This window comes from Gymnoscopelus braueri (assembly GCF_963280865.1).
Source record: "Gymnoscopelus braueri genome assembly, chromosome: 18".
Classification (NCBI taxonomy): Eukaryota; Metazoa; Chordata; class Actinopteri; order Myctophiformes; family Myctophidae; genus Gymnoscopelus; species Gymnoscopelus braueri.
The window spans coordinates 22,242,797-22,261,541 of record NC_137618.1 but is presented as its reverse complement, the minus strand read 5'-3'; the positions used below and the strand labels follow the sequence as shown (position 1 = coordinate 22,261,541).

The window sequence follows — 18,745 nt, the reverse complement described above, 5'->3', positions numbered from 1 at the left end:
GACATTCTTTAATATATGAAATCCTTTTCAGCATGCTAGTGGGATCCGATCCAAGTCTGCTTTTCCTGCTTATTTCTGCCACAGGCAAGGGTCTTATCCCTGTATGAAAGGAGTACCAATTCACTCCACAGAAGGTCAAAATACTGAATTTACATCCTGGGTAGGGATGGGGATCGAGAATTTAGGGCTCGTCTGAGGACGACTTAGAGAGAGACGGAACCGATTCAGAAGTCATTGAGAATCGGAACTCGATAAGGTTTTGGCTTATCAATTCTCTAGGTATCTGACGAGAGTCATTTTATTGAAATAGAAAATCACTGGCACAAACATATATGTGTTTCTAATAAAGCTTTTGAATTCTGTAACATTTTTGCCAACTACCACAGTAAAAACAAGAACATGAATTTAATGGCTTGCATGCGCATGTTGCTTCAATGTTGAGCATCAGTTGAAGCCAACATGCTCTACCTTTGATTGTCTGCGCAAATTTAAGTGCCCCAGATGAGCACCAATTTGTCAACAACTACCAAAAATAGAAAAGGATCGATAAGGAATCGGATCGATAAGGAGATCGAAATCGACAGAAAATTAACGATCCCCATCCCTAATCCTGGGTCATGTAATTTATTGTATCCTGCGAAACTGGTTGAAGAATCCCTGAAGAATATTCACCTGCTACTGTATTTTCTCAGCAGGAATGACATAACAAAATAAATAAACATGTACCTGTTTCATATAGGCGTAACACATGGTCTCTGCTACACGCTTGCCCTCATCGTAGCAGGCTCGTGGACCGATAGGATTTACATGTCCCCAGTACTCCTCATTCTGCGGATGCACCTCTGGGTCTGTAACACAAATTGTTTTGTTAGCATTGTTAGTATGACCCCAGAGATAATGTGTACCAATTAGTGTCAGTTTGGGGCAAAATCGGTAAGAGTAGTAGCAAAAACTGTGTTTTGAAGAAAACGTAAAATATAATCTGGCTCAAATTGCCGGGGCTTGTATGAAGAGTGATTATGAGTATAACCTACGGTTCAAGAGTTATTTATAGGCCAAAACTTGAAGAAGGCTGTTTGGGGTTGGAGGTTCTGCCTTGGCCAATGGCCATCCTTCATTAATATGGAGCGGAGGAGGACCAGGCACACAACACAAGCATAAGCACACAGACTCTGTGTGTGTGTGTGTGTGTGTGTGTGTGTGTGTGTGTGTGCGTGTGCGTGTGTGAGGTGATGGTGGTGAGGCGGCAAACAGGAGAGCGTAGCAGCTGGGCTCAGCATGAGAGCTTGTGTATGTCATCGATCGGATCAGTGAATTAAAAAAATCAACCGATCGCTATCGCTGATCTATCAATCGGAGCAACTCTAATCCGTGTTGTTTTCCTGAGTAACGATGCACTGCACATTTGTACTGGGATTCACACACTTTATTACCAGGACAGGAGGTTGTCATGGGTTTGGGTACACACCAAATATTTCTGAGAAAGAGTTTCATCCTACCCCGAGTCACAAGATAATTGTATTGTACAATGACACATATCTGTTGTGCCTCTTCTGTCAATGATGGCATTACGAAACAATATGGAATTGGCATGTAGTCAAAAATAACTGAGAAGTACCACATCTTTGAGGCTCCATAGTCAGGCACCACATAATGGGAAGATCTCCAATAAAAAAGGTCACACACATGAAAGTCATCCATCTAGTAACAGCACGTCCAGCATGAACCAGCCAAAACCCAAGGCAGCAATGCAATCAATTTACAGGCAGGCGAATTAGGCCTAGTAGTTAGCACTTGCTAGCTCTGTAGGGAATATTGCCACGAGCGAGCCCACATGATAAACGCATAGATTACAGGGCAGACAACTGACAAGAGTCCTCATTGATCGGTTGTTTGTGTGCGCAGACTGTGCATGCACATGTGAAGTGGGCATTCGTGGAGCTTAATAGTTAGCCGAGGGTTAATTTTTTGGTCTGCTCATCTAGAGCACCATGTGTTGATTCAGTAAACTGGTGATTAAATATTTATTCATTATTAACCACCCACAATGTTTATAAAATGTCATACTTGCATAATAAAGTTGAAGTAACCGATAATTCATTATCTATTCATAATTAACCCACAATGTAAGAATAAATTAAGTATACGTGCTTAATGGGGGTATCAGATTTTTTTCATTTCTTTTTTCTATGTATCAATCAGGCCATGCATATAATAAATTTTTCTGGTTGATGTCAACATGACCAGGTTCAGCATACTGATACTGTCATTATAGCTATCACATGCATGGAATACATTGCATTTTCATTGCTTAACATCCCCAAAAAAGTATAAATCACATGGCTGTTAGTGCTTATACACCTTTCAGGTGAATGAGGGATGTGAACTATCTGGTCATCATTCGTGTCGCGGAGTCACAGTGGCCCTGTGGACCGCCTCCAGGCAAAACAAAGGCTTTTATCTTTTTGTATGCAAGATCATTATGGATCTTCCAAAGGTTTCACAGATGTTGCACATTCCAATCAAATGAAAAGGTTTGTTGTAACGTTAAGTTTAACTTATACTGCATAACACTTAACACTGAGAATGGAACATGAATGAAATATCTGAATGATTACATGTTTATCACATGTCTCCAGAGATAATGTGTAGTTTTGGGGGTAGTTTTTAGGTAGCTAAAAACGTTGAAGAAAATGCTAAATGGCAGCAAATCGAGTAAGGCAGAAATGGGTGTGGCCTATATAGGGAGTTGCAAACCCCTTAAAATGTTCCCTTTAAGTTTTACTTACCTCCATACACCTCAGATGTAGAAGCCAGTAGAAGTCTGGCACCAACACGCTTGGCCAGCCCTAGGACAAAAAACAACACATTGAGACAAAGCCTCCCATGGGAAAAACTGAGCAGGTCAATCCCAGGGATACAACCTGGAGAAAGCGATAGTCAGCAGGAGGGAAAAAACGAGGATAGAGAAGCACAGCACACCTGTGGAGAGACATAAAAACAAAAAAAAGCCTTGAGGTTGACTTGGGAAAAGTAGGTATTGGATTGTACTGTATGTATATTGAATACGTTGGGGGAATTTCTGTCAAGACTGTACCCTGAGGGTATTTGCAGCACAGCCAGTGCAGGATGAATGTCTTTGAATACAAATCAAGCACTCTAACCATTTAAAGGACAGGCTGTAATGGTTGCCTGTTTCAAGCTCATTGACTATGAGACATGTATTTTATACATACATTTCTGCCGATATAATGCTGCCAAAGCAAGCCATAGGTTTTTTTTTATGTTTTATTCACATATACAAGATTAACTTTGACTTCAATTGAAGTCAGAAACTACTCCCCCACATTTTCACGTTCCCTTGAAGTAGGGATATAAGGTGCCAATTTGCCATTTCTAATCCTCACATCAAATAAGTGCATTGTGGGACAGCTGCCTGGGGTCTTTACCAGCCCACCTCACGATTTTTTGTATTCCATTCCGATTGGTTACAATTAACTTAAATTTGCGGGCCCTGGGTAGCCAACCCGGTCTGGCAGACCTCTGCCCTCCGATGTGCACACTTTTCTAGTCCATCTTCCACTGTGTTTATGTGCGGCTGTCTTGACCAGGACATTCTTTTAAAATGTCCTGGTTAAACACAAATAATCAAGCATTTGGATGTGAATTGTTTACCTCTTAGGTTCAAAACTTCTGCGTTGTTCTTGCAGCATATTTTTCCACCCCTATTGATTAGCGCAAATTTCTCTGCTAATCAAATATGTCCAGCAGAAAAACATGTACGTCTGGTGTTGCCTAGGAGGACTAGGTGCAGCAGCGGGATATATCGCCATGACTACCAGGACCGAGATACGATTCCGTTAGACAGCGAATATTGGATGACCTGTGACATGCCAAGTCTCCTGGTCACGATGACGTGCCTGCACTGCCAAGTTCCAACTACATACACAGTAACAACCACCAAATAAAGCCAAGAGAAAGCGACCTATACTGTAGACCAGTGGTTCTCAAACTTGTATGTATTTGGCCACGGTCCGGATCCCCATCTGAAAAGATTCATTGCCAGGGACACCAAGAGAAGATTTGTGTGAAAAATCCAAAATTATTCAACATTTTCCGATGCTTTCAAGAGTTTCTTTTTTAATGTTCAAAAATAGCAGATGTATGAACAGAGTGACACAATGTGAGCTTGTATATCTGCTATTTTTGAACAGCCAACGTATAAAATATTGTAAAATGTGGTTAAAATGATGTATCAACTAATTTTGCTGGGGACCCCCTGGAACCCCACCCCCCAAGGACCCCTGGAGGTCCCCAGACCCCACTTTGAGAACCACTGCTGTAGACAGCACAGTCCTTATCTGAACCTGATGTAAACTAGGAGTGTAGGGCTGGGTGATATGGACAAAATCAAATATCACAATACTTTTAACCAAATACCTTGATATCAATATTATGGGGATAACTACTGGTGCTTTCACAAAATATAACTACAAAGCGGTGCTCAGTGGAGCACAAATCTCGACCAGGAGGCACACCCCAATAATAATAATACGTACACTGTGTGACGCATTAAAGTAAAAATGCATCTTTCTCCCTCTCCGTTTTCCCTGTGTCTGGTGCGCAATTGCACACGTGTACATTTGTCATAGTGGCATGTGGTATGTTGTCACATTTAGTATGTTGGTGTTAATCAGATGTGGGTTTAACTGAGAGGCATCTCACTCCCGTCTGTGTGCACATGTGAGAGCATCATAGGTGCATGGTCTCACTGTCTCTTTCTGTGTCTGTGTCCAGTGCACATGCATGTCATAGTTGCACAGGGTAACATGTCACGTATGTTGGTGTTAGACATGGATGTGCATGTGCATGTGTGCATGTGTCATAGGTCCGTGGTCACTCTCTCCGTCTCTTACTCTCTTGTGAGAGACAGAATTGTGCTTTCGGTTTACACATGCTCGCAAACACCATAGCGTGGAGAGACAGTGAGTCTGATATTTTGATGCTGATCACTGTAGTAGTTTTTGAGAAGACCGACAGACAGAGGGCTGAAAACAAAACTCTCCTTTTGTACATTTTGGGTAAATAATTAGGAGTAATGGCTATAATATAGGCATAATGATTACAATTATTAAAATAGAACAGCTAGAACAGATAATTTCTGAAAATGACAGTACTTTACTGTAATACAGACACCATATGATGATATCATGTCTAGAATTCCAGAAGATATCTAGTCTCATATCATAATATCAATATAATAGGGGCGCTGGTAGCCAAGTGGTTAAGGCGCGTACCACATAGGCTTTGATGCCTGACAGCGTGCCGCGTCCCAGGTTCGATTCCCGAGCCTGGCGGCGGATATGCTGCATGTCACTACCCAACTCTCTCCCTGTTTTCCTGTCTCTCTCAAAAGTACTATCGAATAAAAGCAGAAAAGCCCCCCCAAAAAAATATCTTTAAAACAATACAATTATTATATCAATATATTGGACAGCCCTGGTTGCAAGTAGGTATTCTGTACAATGGTGCAAAGGGGGAAAAACAACTGAAAAGAACAAGTGTTGCAAATCAACCTATTATTCACTAGATTCATATTCATATGCTGTACAAACCAGATGGAGCCTAGCAGTTTGTAGAGACTCACCTAGCATGTTGAGAGTGCCTATGGTGTTGGTCTTCAAGGTCTTGATAGGGTTGTACATGTAGTTGGGAGGAGAGGCAGGAGATGCCAGGTGATAAATCTGATCCACTGTGGAGAGGAAGACGATATATACTGTGTTACTGTACTGTATATACGAGAAGGGTAATGAGAAGAAGAAAATCTAATCATGTGGATCTCGGGATCTATACTGTAGATTCCCGTTTAGTCCATAATACCTGGCTTGCCAAAAACTGAAAGTGAGTGACAAAGAAACAATCCCAGTGTCCTATTCGGGTTCCCCTGATCAAGCTCTAAAGCGTTTGATGACATTTCAGATCTTGCCCTTGGCCTTTAGAGGCAATTTAGATAACGGGTCTTTGTGAGGAAGGTTTTGATTACCTTAAGAAGCAGCTCCCTACTGTGTTCCTGAACAGAAAACTCATTGAACACACAGTACACAAAGGAATATTTGTGATAATGTATAGAATAGACTATTCTATTGCTTGGGGTGTTTTTTGTCAGTGTATATGTATATATACAGTGAAATTTGTCCTCTGCATTTACCCGTCCTTTAACAACGAGGAGCAGTGAGCTTCTACGGCGCTCGGGAACAATTAGGGGTTAGAGTCTTGCTCAGGGACACATTGCTGGCATCAAATCTGGGACAACCAGGGCCTCTGGCTTCCCAGGCGGGCTCACTAACCACTCGGCTATGGCCGCCCCGAATATGTATATCATTGCCATGGACCCCAGGAAGACTAGCGGGTGTTTAGGTGTCAGGTAATAGGGATCCTTTTTAATAAACAATTAAACGAATAAAAAAAACTTGAGTATAGTTCATGCATATGCACCAACACCATCAAAGTGTCATGACTTCACAAACACTAACTCATGCATTTTACAGTCCAAGCACTTTTTGAGTGTGTGTAACACACTCCTATAAACAGCCTGCAAAAAAGTGGAGGAGTTAGGGCCTTATAAGGCATTAAATGGGAGGAGTAAGGGGCGTGAACTCGCGTTCATATTTATACCCCTTGGAAAGGGGGCGTGTCTTTAAAAAAAGACGAGGCCGAGGCAGAGCCCGTCCACCGATTGGTTGTGATATTGCCCTGACAACCACGTCCGTTTGTGCTTATCGAAAATACGCACCCCTTTAGTCAGGCACTATTTACGAACAACTTAGTGAATCAGGCCCAAATATGTATATTTTTTTATACATACATACATACAAATAAATAAATCTTGGCTTGGTGGGCGCCCCCCCAGCCTAATGGAGCCCTAGGCAATTGCCTACTCTGCCTATTGGCTGGGCCGGCTCTGGCTGTACTGTATCACTCACATTATCAAACATATTCCCTAAGTCTTATTCCTTATGACTAATGTTTTTTAATAATATATATATATATTTTTTAAACATTTTTAAATGGTGAAAATAGCCGATCTACAAGCTCACAACGCGTTGCTGTAGATCGGCTATTTTCACCATTTTAAAATGTTTTTCAAAATAATAAAAAAAATCCTAATAAGATTACTTATTAGAATTAACTCATAAGGCATAAGACGCCACGCAAAATAGGGCCCATTGCATTATGTTATAAATATGGATCCATGGCAGACTGTTTCACTGTCACATTATAAACATTTAACATTTGAGAACATGCAGATGTAATATGGAATGCAGGTATGTATTAACTCATATATGTATTACATATGTATTCATTACTAATAATTAATTGGAGTCGAGTTAAAATAATTTCCCTAAAAATCATTAACATAATGCTGCCTTTTAAGAGATGTAGATTATTGGGGGGTCATTTTGTTTTTCTTTGAGGACTTCGAGGGCCGGATTGATGGTCCAAGGGCCAGGTCCGGCCCCCGGGCCGTATGTTGCATCTTATGTTGTATCTTGCGTGACAAATATTTTCTGAGGTGGTACTCAGTCTAAAAAGGTTGAGAACCACTGCTGTATTAGATTTCAAGAGGTGGGTCTACTTGCATGATTCATCACATGATTCACATCAGTTTGGAAACCAATCCTTTTAAGATGTGTGTTTGGTGGGGATCTTTTCAGTATAATAGCCTTCAAATTATGTTACAGTTGGCTTTGCACAGAAACATCCGGTAAAAATACTTTTTACTTTTACTCTTAAAAGTAAATTTCAGAGCCTGTACCGCCCCCGGTGTGTAAGGACCTGTACCGTTCGTCAGTAGAGTTGCAGCTTAATTCCATACAGTACATTGCATTTATTAGATACATACACAGCCACAGAAAACACAATGAGTGTTCATATGGCTGTGTATGGAACACATGCAATAACATCCTGCTATATTGTAACCTTATCAATCACTAGAAAAACAATCCAACGTTCATCTACAGTACTGCTGATGATTATAGAGTGGGCAATTAGACTGGAGCAAGCGTCAGATAAATTATACAAGTTGTAACTACAACAAACTATTCACATGAAAACACAACGTTTTTTGCTAGGCAAAAATACACCCTTTGCCATGCACTTATTGCCATGCATATAGTCTCACATGTACACTTTTTGTCATACATATTTATTGATGTTATTCACATTTTTAATGCTATTCATAACATATGCAATGTAATGTTTTCATATTGGTCAAGGTGCGCTGTCACAATGTTTCCGCATTTCATCTGCATGTTTTTATAGTGTGTGCGTGTCCGCGCGTTTTGCGCACGTGCACGTGAATGCATGTACGTTCCCCCACTTATAAAAGTAGCACTACAACACTGAACACACACACTCTCACATTGGATATGTTATCCAATTAATTCTTGTTTGGCTCCAGAGACTTAAGGGAGCGGTGAGTCAGTGAGCAAGAAATACAATCTGGATGCCAACCAGCAAATATGGCCGTGATATGATCTATTTCAATCTTTTATGGATCACAAGCCATAAAGGCAAGGAATACCTCCACTCAATAATAAGAACACCACAAATACCTCCCTGGCACAAGACCAACCACAGTCTCACAGTTTTCATACATTATTGGAGCCTAGAGGTGTATATTTAATTACTCTCATTCATTATTGGAGTCTAGAGGTGTATATTTAATTTCTCTCCTTAACTCTCTCAGTGCCACGCCCCGACATATCCCGAGTTTTTCCCGAGTACCCTCAGTGCCAGCACGAGAAATCCCGAGTTTTTACTTTTGACTGTGGTCGCGTTATTCTGTTTATTTTTCATGATCACTTTCGCTTCCTGACTCCTTCAGACTCACCCGGAACTGGATGTAAAAAAAAAAATTTAATTTCCGGGTCACGTTGTTTTTCTCCGGTGATTTTCGGCCAGAATAGGGAAAGTCACGGTTTTTCACACGGTATAAAAAGCGAACGGAGAGGTCCACGTCTACTCTCTTTGGTCTGGGTGACGATCAGTCATCGTAGTCGTGTATTGCATCGTAATTTAGCGCGATCAACGATTGTCGAAAATGTCAACATCCGGTTCTGACCGGATATGACGTGAGCCTGTTTGGGAGGGGGCGAGTGAGCCAGCGAGATCATCAATGTGTCGATTTGTTGCTCTCTACTGGTAGAACTGTATTATGGGTTTAAAACCCCAATCAGATCATTTATTTGAATGAAAAATTACAAAATTACAAAATAAAAAAAAACGCAAATTCCTGGCAGTTTGGGAGTACTTTATGAAAATACTCTTGGCACTGAAAGAGTTAACATACTGTAAAGCAGGGGTAGGCAACTTTAGGCACGGCCCGGGTGCCACCATTGGCAGGGGGAAGGGTAATCACACTGGCATAAGTGTGCCAGTGTCTGGCATAAGTGTGCAAGTGTCTGGCAGAGTTCTGAACTCTGAATGATGAATAATATGGGATGGGAGTCTGAGATAGGAGGGGTTATTGAGTATAATGATCATTACAATGTCCTATGTGAAAGAAAATGTTGCACTTTTTTTTAAGACCGTTATGTATATGGACAATCAAAATCTGTTGAAAATATTTTATATTAATGTTAATATGGCACACTGACTATCTAGAAAATATAAAGATGGCACTTCATGTCAAAAAGGTTGCAGACCCCTGCTGTAAAGCATACAATTGTCCTTTCAGACAAACGTGTCTGCATTACAAACACCCTGGGTAGCCTGGACAAAGGATAAGTCTCCAGACTGCCACTAGCAGTTGCTGAATGACATCTCCTTCCTGCACGGCCACATCAAGGTTTCTCCCCAGTCCTCACATGGAATTGACAACTGAATCAAAAAGGGACCTGACAGCAAGACGAAAGGCTGCAAATGAAGGTGAAACTACCGCAGATGGAAGATCATTTTCACAATAATATCAGTCTGCTATCAGCATGAAGACCGCTAAACCATCGGGTCTGTGGTTGCCCCTGTTGGGAATCTGTCTAACTGTAAGTGCAAAACCAACATAACCATTTAAATCCTCTGAATGTGGATTTAGCTAAATGATGCAGTGACACTGAATGGACACACATGAACACAATGAATATTGGGCTTCATGCAGGTAGCGATATAAGAACAGATTTTCTCTTAGTCTTATACAGGGTTTTTTCTTACTGTGTTCTTATCTGGGATTCAGCAATGTTTTCTTATTTTTGCCTATATATGGGCGTATTGGGTTTGTTTATGGTTATGTCAGAGTGACATGGCCGTGGTCTGTCGGCCCTCCCAGTAGACAATTTTAATATAGGAAGGATAATAAGATTAAGAGTGAAATATCACACCTTGGTAACGCACACAAAGAAGATTATGACAATATATAGCCTCACAAAACCCAGTAGAGCATAAAAAAATAAAATAAAGTCAACTTCATGTTGTTTCACTATTTGAATTAGGAAGACGACCCGGACTTGATCCGCAGATGCGGATCTTAACACTGCCCTTATATGGCATGTAGGAGGGCGTTACAGGGCGTTATCTAATTTAAGTTCATATTTGGAACGGTTTGGTGCATCCAGGGTTGGCTTCTCTTAGTATTTCTCTTAACAGACAAAATATCTGATAAATATAAACACAATTTAAGAGAGCTGCATGAGGCCCTTTGATCATTATGCATATTATTACTCTCCAATGCTATCATTTGTCTCTTTGCCTCTCCATTAATACCTCAGAAAAACCTGTCATAATGGATATAAAAAGACGAACCATCATTGACCAACCAAAAGGAGGTGGTTTCATAAGGTGTGTGTAGTGTCTATTCTGTACAGGAAAACAAAGCCTTGCTTTCATGAACAAGAGTCCTTCTTTGACAGAGACCAATCATATCTAATCATGGCTCTGCTGATCGTAGAATCGCAGTGAAAGCAATTTGCAATGCATTGAGCACATCTGAGAGCAGCATCTTTCAATCACAGCCTTGACAACCATTTTTCACTGGAAATGACAGGGATTTGCTTTTCAAATGGATGCGATTCATCACAGAGTATGAAAAGTCCTGACATGGATAGTTTTTGTCATAACTGAAAGACACAAATGGAAGTATGCAATGAAATAATTACGTAAATACTTGCAAACAATACATAGAGATTAGATTGTATCTGTCTGGGGAAATATACATTTCAATCAGAATATACACCTTGAAATGGTGCATTTATGCAACTAATAATGTAACTATAATATAGTATACTATGGAGCTGCCTGCCTGTCATCTAACTTACAGGCAAAACCAGGCATTGTCCTCTCACAATACCATGAAAAAGTGAAAGTGGACAGAGAGGAGTGATGATTGGTTAACGAGGGGTAACATTTCAGGCTAAGCCAATCAGAGACAGAGTTGGGCGGGTCTTGCCTGTAAAAATACACAGACACACAAACGCTTGCTAACACACACACACACACACACACACACACACACACACACACCACTACCACCGCACACGCACAAACACAAACACAGTCTCAGCGCAGCGCAGACAGTGCAGCTTTAGTTTGCAGCTTGGAAATATAACCATTATTTTGAATTTGTTGGAATAAAGGACACACAATATTGCAGTGAAATGTAAACTGAGTGCAGGACATTGTCCACATCGAGTATCAGCAATGCTAATCTCCTGAAGCACCTAACTAAAGTACACAGGGTTATAAAACTAGTCGCCAAAGACCCCTCCGTCTCTACCACCCGGCAGTGACCCAGATGGAGCAACTCCTTCTAAACAGCCAAAAAACGTTTTAATCGCCAGAACATGTCACCCATTCAAGTCAACTAAACAGATTGCTTGCCAGGTATGTTGTTGAGGAGGACATGCTTAACATCGCAACGGTTGAGTCTGTTGCCTTCAGAGAACTAATAAGCAAAATAGCAGTGAAAGCAGCAGGGCCACTACAGTGCAGAAAGATGTTTAATTGTTCCACTACATTCCATAATGACAATTGCTACAATGGTCTTTTCTCTCACTGTGCCACAGAGTGTGTGTGTGTGTAATACAGGCAGTGGCGTCCCCAGGAATTACATTTAGGGCAGGCGAGCCCTCAAATTACCCCCAAAAAAGAAATTTCAACTCAATCGAAAATCAGCGATCGAAAACCGGCGAAAGAGGCAGTTTTCAAGATGTTTTGGCCATTATCTCTGGAATAGAAGGTCCAATCTGCTCAGTTCAAAGCTTGTTGGATGCGTGACTTTGAGGACATTAAGCACGCAATGACACCTTTTCGGGTTATTTGGGTTTTCTAGGGGAGGCAAGATCTTAGTTGGGCAGGCGACCGCCTGTCCTACCTCTACAGTGGGTACGCCACTGAATACAGGGGTAGGCAAGCTTAGGCACGGGTGCCAACATAGACACAGGGGAGGTGATCACTGGCACAAGTGTGAAAATAAGTGTTTAAAATAAAAAGGTTTAGTCAGTTAAAGTTATCTACATGCAAATTACATCAAATTCATTCTGATAACTCTGACTGGGGAGGGAGTGTGGGAGATAGGTGGGTTATTGCTCCGAGTCTAATGATCATTACATCCTGATGTGAAAGAAAATATTTCTAAAGAAGAAACAACAAATAAAAGTTATGTATAGCCTATTAACATCATTTGGAAATAATATATATTTTGTTATTTTATTTTATACATTTTTTCTTCTTTTAAAAAAAAGTTAAGTTAAGTAACTAGTTACTAGTTACTTTCATAATTTAGTAACTAATAAAGTAACTAGTTACGTTTTTGGAGTAGTAACTAGTAACTATAACTAGTTATTTTTTTTAAGTAACTTGCCCAACACTGTTCATCGCTACGGTATGTTTTACAACTGAAAACTCTCCTTGTATTCAAGACATCCCGGGGTGAGTAAATTATAGAAATAAAGTAATTTCTTGGGTAAACTATTCCTTTAACTCATTCACTGCCTCTGACGTAATTGACGTAATTATTCCCGTTTACCAATACTGCCACTGACGTAAAAAACGTTTATTTATTTTTTATTATTTGACCCAAAGACCAAGGAGATATGATTTTTCGAAGATCTAGACTCCCATCCACTTCCTTGTTAACTTAAAAAATTCTGTATCTCGGCTCCTGAGTACTTTTTTTTTTTCAATAAAAAATCTCTGGCAGTGGGCAAACGCGGCCAGCAATAATTGTGGCAGTGAATGAGTTAAGATACGATTTTCTAATTAATATTTAGATGTTAAGTGTTGTAAATGTTTGTAAATGGAAATCCCACCAATCATGTAAAATAGAAGAGTTTTCCTCACCCTCAATATAGAGAGGCTCAACCACATCGTGATTGATGAGCTCAAAGTTCTCGTGACCTATCCAGTGTTCCACGTTTCTCTTCCTGCCCGTGAAAAAGTTGTCCACCACAGTCACCTCGTGGCCATCCATCATCAGTTTATCAGTCAGGTGGGAACCCACGAAACCCGCCCCACCTGTGATCTGGTGTAAGAGTGGACACAAGATTATCCCATTAGAAAATGATAAATATTTTTTGTGATATAACACAACATGCCTGATTCCCTGTGGATTAATCCGACACATCTCAATGTGCAGAATGACATTTCCAACACTTAAAAGTGCTTTCTTGGATGAGTTATTGTGACAAATCACATTCATCTAAATTGTTTAGCTAGTTAAACCTTCTATCTTGCTGACAATGACAGTGGTCTTTTTGCAGCAACACACTGCTGCTGAAATTAATGTAGTGGGAAACATTGACAAATAACCCCTTTTGTATTCAATAACATTTATACATGAAAACAATGATAAATGCATTGATCTATGTCTCTCACACACAGACAACATTTCATTATCAAAGTCCTCATGCCAGCACACTGCTGTATGAATCTATAGTGAAGAGGAACTGCAATTTCGTCACGAGAGGCAAGGAACATGAAGCTAAGGAAAAGCTGGCAGGTGAAAAACATTGAAATGCAAGATTTGAGCTGTATGGAACTCCATATTTGCACAAATACCGTATTTGTGGATGTGTGGAACTCTACATTTGGGCAAGATTTGTGGGGTACATACATGCATACATACAGGGGACATACAGACAAATGCTGGGGACATGCATATATACAATGCTGTATTACATAAAGGGGACAATGGTGTTAGATGATTGGTGTCACACTGTAAAAAAAGTAATTGAAATGTTGTTGTATGACTAAGCAGGTACACTGACTGAGTTGAGGCCAAGAGGGGTGCAAGATGAGAGAAGCAGCAAGCCAAAGATTAGTGGAGAGTGTGAATTATGAAAGTATTACAGGATGCAAAAAGATTAATGTTGAGTCAATTCAATGTGATTTTTAAGAGGATTACTGAGTAAACTACAATTCTACAAGACAAGACTACTTGAAAGCATCTATGCGTGTGAATGTGTGCTATACTTCTCACGTACCAAAATTCTCTTCCGATCCTTTTCCGACAGGAATTTCACAGGTGGGTATTTCTGAGAAAAACTGTAAGAATAGAGATTAATTGTTTGATGAAGGACATTTAGGAGAAAGACATAGGCCTAGTTAAAGACATAAGAATCAGTAATGAAAACCATTATTTGAAATGACAGCATTAGTACATTCAGAACATTTTCTTACAAGGTTTCTTGCAATGCCATTTTATGAGGAATGCTCCACGAACGAACAGAAAGATGAACAAATTACTACCTCCCATGCACTTCCAAGCCATTTACAGTATGCTTCGGTGACAAAGTGACACGCACAAATTAGCTTAGCACAGACACATAATGCCAATACAAAACACAGCGCACAAGAGTGTTAAACTACAGTCTTGTAAGTAATTCTAATGGGCAGGAGTTATAGGACTGAGGTTGACATCGCCAGAGTAGTGCAGCAAACACTGATGAGCAAAGGAAATTAAGCAAGAAAAAAAGAGAAGACAGTACTTTAGCTAAGAGTCGGCTGTAAACGCATCTCAGCGATAAATGGACTCTTTGCGTTGCTGTCCTAAGTCTCATGTTAATCACATCCATTTACCTGGCTGGAGAGTTGCCAGTAGTGGCAGGTCCAAACTGCTGATTGTTATTTAAACGGAGTGGGGGGAGTGAGAGGTAGCTTGCAATCCATTTATTTTTCTATCAGTATGTCCCGCCCCTCAATTATTTTCCCCCAACGCAATCTCTGGGAGATCTCCCATTATGTGAAATGAGATTTCCGGCTGATTTGGTCACAGCGCATGCTCAAGTCTTGTATAGTGCCTGACAAGAGGTAATATGTATTGTGCGTACTGTCTGTACATCTATTCTTAGAGCAGAATTGATAGTTGATTCAAAGTGCCCCATCCCATTATGTAAAACCCAGTGAGTCTACAGCCATTTCAACACTGCAAGCTCTGTCCAAGTTATACCCATCAGCAGCCAACCTACCCACACCACCCTGTAAACAAACCGTGACAAACAGTATTTGACAATAAGCTATGTAATGAGCGTACAATAATAATTGGCTCTATTTAGATCTATTTTTGTCTCAGCCAGGCCAGACGGCCGAAGGCCGGAGACTATGTTTTGCTTCTATCCGTCCATGAGTGCCAGTGTGTACGAGCAGCTAATCAATGGCACGGCTGGACCGATCGGAGGAAACTTTTTAGACACACTTGCAGGAGGCCAAGGAAGAAGCTCCAGCCCAAATCTTTCCAATCGGCCTCATGGTGGTGCTATATAATAGGTAATATAATATTTTACTCTTGATACAAAGTAATAAGTAATATTATTATTATTATTATTACTTTTTAAAGGAGTAATAAGTAACATATTACTTTCCTAAGTAATATTGCCAAACACTGGTTCTAAACGCCAGACCCCGCCCAGGCGCCCACTCAGTAAAAACTTGTCACAGAGGTACAAAGACATTTCTTGCGTCAACAAAGAACAGGCCAAAGAACACATTATAAAAGTGTCCGTGCTATTCTGCAACATTAAATAAAATGTTAATCTATGTATTAAATTAAGTGTTCATGTATCATCATTGTCTGTGTGAATAAATAAGGCTATGGGTAAGTGATAAATCAGCAATCATTGTTGCCCAAGGTTATCCAACCAAAGCTAGCGTATCTGCCAGAGCCCCCCCCCCCTCACACACCCAGAAAACACAATAACAAATCCATGCCCCACACACAAATGTTTGCTTTTTGCAATAATCCAGAAGCTTTGCAAGGATAATACATATTTAAAACACTATCTTCCTGACAGGATAGGAGGCGTGCTGTCTTTGTTGTGTTTGGTTAGCTGTCTTAGAAGATAAGAACATTTGCTGCAGAGTCCAGTGCCACTTCTTGAGAGGTAATGCATAAACAAAATCACAAGTAGAGCAGCGTACCAACCAAAGACGTCTTTTATAGTATTACAGTTCAGCCACTGTTGCTCAACATGAATGATGGCTAGAATAATTAACTCATTGACTGCCACTGACGAGTACACTCATCAGTTGGCCCGAGGTCCACAGTGCCAATGACGAGTATGATGAGTTGTGTTTTCAGTGGTTTTCCACTAGATGGCGCTGTTCTGCAATTGTTTTTGTTTTGCAATACAGTCTCTTGTGTGTTGGTTCGGTTCAGTCTTCACAGACTATATTGTACACTCATTCCACATGAATGGCTCTCACAGAGTGCGAAAACACACCTGTTATCATTGTAGGACTATCTGCTAAGTTGGCAGTACTCTCAACAGATGAGAATTGTAATGAATGGTCAGTTTAGTCGCCAAAATGACAACGACAAGACTTGAGTGTAACACACAAAGTTGTAACCCAGAGGTTAATTCCTCTTTAAGTAACTGTGTGTGTGCCTAGCGGCACACCTTTGAGTCTCACGACATGGCTGGCTGCAGAACCATTTTTTATTCAGCTGAGAGTGAAAAAAAAACAAGCGATGCCACTCCCTCCATCCAATCTAGCATTCACCTCGGAGCATTCTGAGGGACAGCTATCTGGTGGGTGTTATTTGCTTTTTTTATCCACATATCCTGGACTGCTGAGACACAAACATTGCCCATTTTCCTACATTTACAGATATATACAGTATACAATGTATATAATTTACACACACACACACACACACACACACACACACACACACTTTTGAATATACTGTATAACCATGTTGCATACAAACCTCAATTCCAGATCACGAATCTTCTCTCTGAGGGGGGCCACAGCCTAGGGGTGAGACAAGAGTAGAGGTAGGATAAGGAGAAATAGTCAGTGCTTCAGTTGTGACCAACTGAAGGGAGCCTTCAGTAATAGCACACTGTTCCCAAACTTGAGTACACTCCCTCCTTCATCCATTTGCTATTAGGATCATAAATTCACATGTAGGTACACAAATGGTGTTATACCAAACATGACCTGTGAATTATCCTTGAGTGAATGGTACTCAAAAGTACTTGTGGCATTACATCTCAATATTACCTTAACTTGAAATTTGTCTATGGTACTGTAGTTCGTGTTCCAAAACATTTGACACCATGGCATTCAATGGGAGTCCGTTCACCAGAGTGTAATAGAAATGTCAGTAAAGCATGTATTGCCGAAATGAAGCTTATAGATTCCTCTTTGAACTGTAAGGTCAACCAGATAGCAGACAGACTTGTTTAATGAGCAAATGCACCATTCAATAAGCTACCATTGTGATCCATTAATAGGGTGATAATGAGCTGTTGCATACTACTGTAGCTGACTTTTCAATATTGTGTGCCTGTGTGCACGCATACGCATGCAAATAATCAGTTATGCAAGTGACTTTTTAATTCTGTTTGCATGTGGATGTGTGTGGTTTTGTTATGTAAATTACCCTTATATGCAAAAAGAAAAATGCACCACATACAATCACAGTCCTGAATTTGAGAATCGTCTTCCACCACAAAAACTATACAAAATGTGTATTTTGCCTTTTATGATGGGATGAAGCTAATTGTGGGATACAATACATAAGTCCCTCCCAATTGCCGTTTTGCAATTCGGGGGTCATTCAATCAAGGGATCATCTGACGCCCACCCCCCAAATCTGGGAACATTTGGTCTATTGCTCCCAGAGTTATGCCCCGGACAGGTATTTGCGGACAGACATTTATTTTGCGGACAGAGATCTGGTGGCTTATAGTATGATTTTTGGAGAACCTCTGATCTGACCGACTTCACATCGGCACAGCACCCCCTCGGATCGAATAACTGTTGTACCCATTGTCAGAGTAATTAGTGCAGTACCCACCCCTGGGCACCAATTTACGCTTCGCAGCTTCATCGTGTCTTGATGGCGGACGACTGACACAGACCTGGGTAGGCAACCCAGCCTCGAGGGGATCTGTATTCAGAGGAGCGCACTTTTCCAATTATTATTATTATGATGACGCCGGTCTACTCGGCTTTCTTCCGTTTCTCTCTCTCTGTCCACCCCACCTCCCCCTCTCTCTCACTCTCTCTCTGTACCCCCTCCTTCTCTCCCCCCACCCCAGGCTCTAAGCCCGGCACCCTAAGCCGGCACGAACGTCAAGTGAACCCCAATACAAACGTCTCACAAAGCCCTGCCTATCACTTAACACATTGTGTGCCAGAGGTTTATTAAAATAGGGTACATCTAGTGCCAGCATATCTTCCATCCACTTATGTTGATATGTTTCGTGCTGTGGAAGCCCCGACGCGGAAATGCATGTAAACAAAG

At 40.8% G+C, this 18,745-nt stretch overlaps 1 protein-coding gene across 2 annotated transcripts in view; it reads right to left on the bottom strand.

The window, feature by feature from the left end:
* The window catches only part of uxs1 (UDP-glucuronate decarboxylase 1), a 48,548-nt gene that overhangs the window by 18,887 nt on the left and 10,916 nt on the right, over window positions 1–18,745 (bottom strand). For both annotated transcript variants that reach the window (XM_080457185.1, XM_080457186.1), the window contains 6 exons: window positions 17,201–17,244; window positions 14,475–14,535; window positions 13,333–13,513; window positions 5,648–5,752; window positions 2,790–2,849; window positions 727–848 (listed from right to left, as the gene is read on the bottom strand). In XM_080457185.1, coding sequence (XP_080313311.1) covers window positions 727–848; window positions 2,790–2,849; window positions 5,648–5,752; window positions 13,333–13,513; window positions 14,475–14,535; window positions 17,201–17,244 — 573 coding nt within the window. The remainder of the gene's footprint in view (window positions 1–726; window positions 849–2,789; window positions 2,850–5,647; window positions 5,753–13,332; window positions 13,514–14,474; window positions 14,536–17,200; window positions 17,245–18,745) is intronic.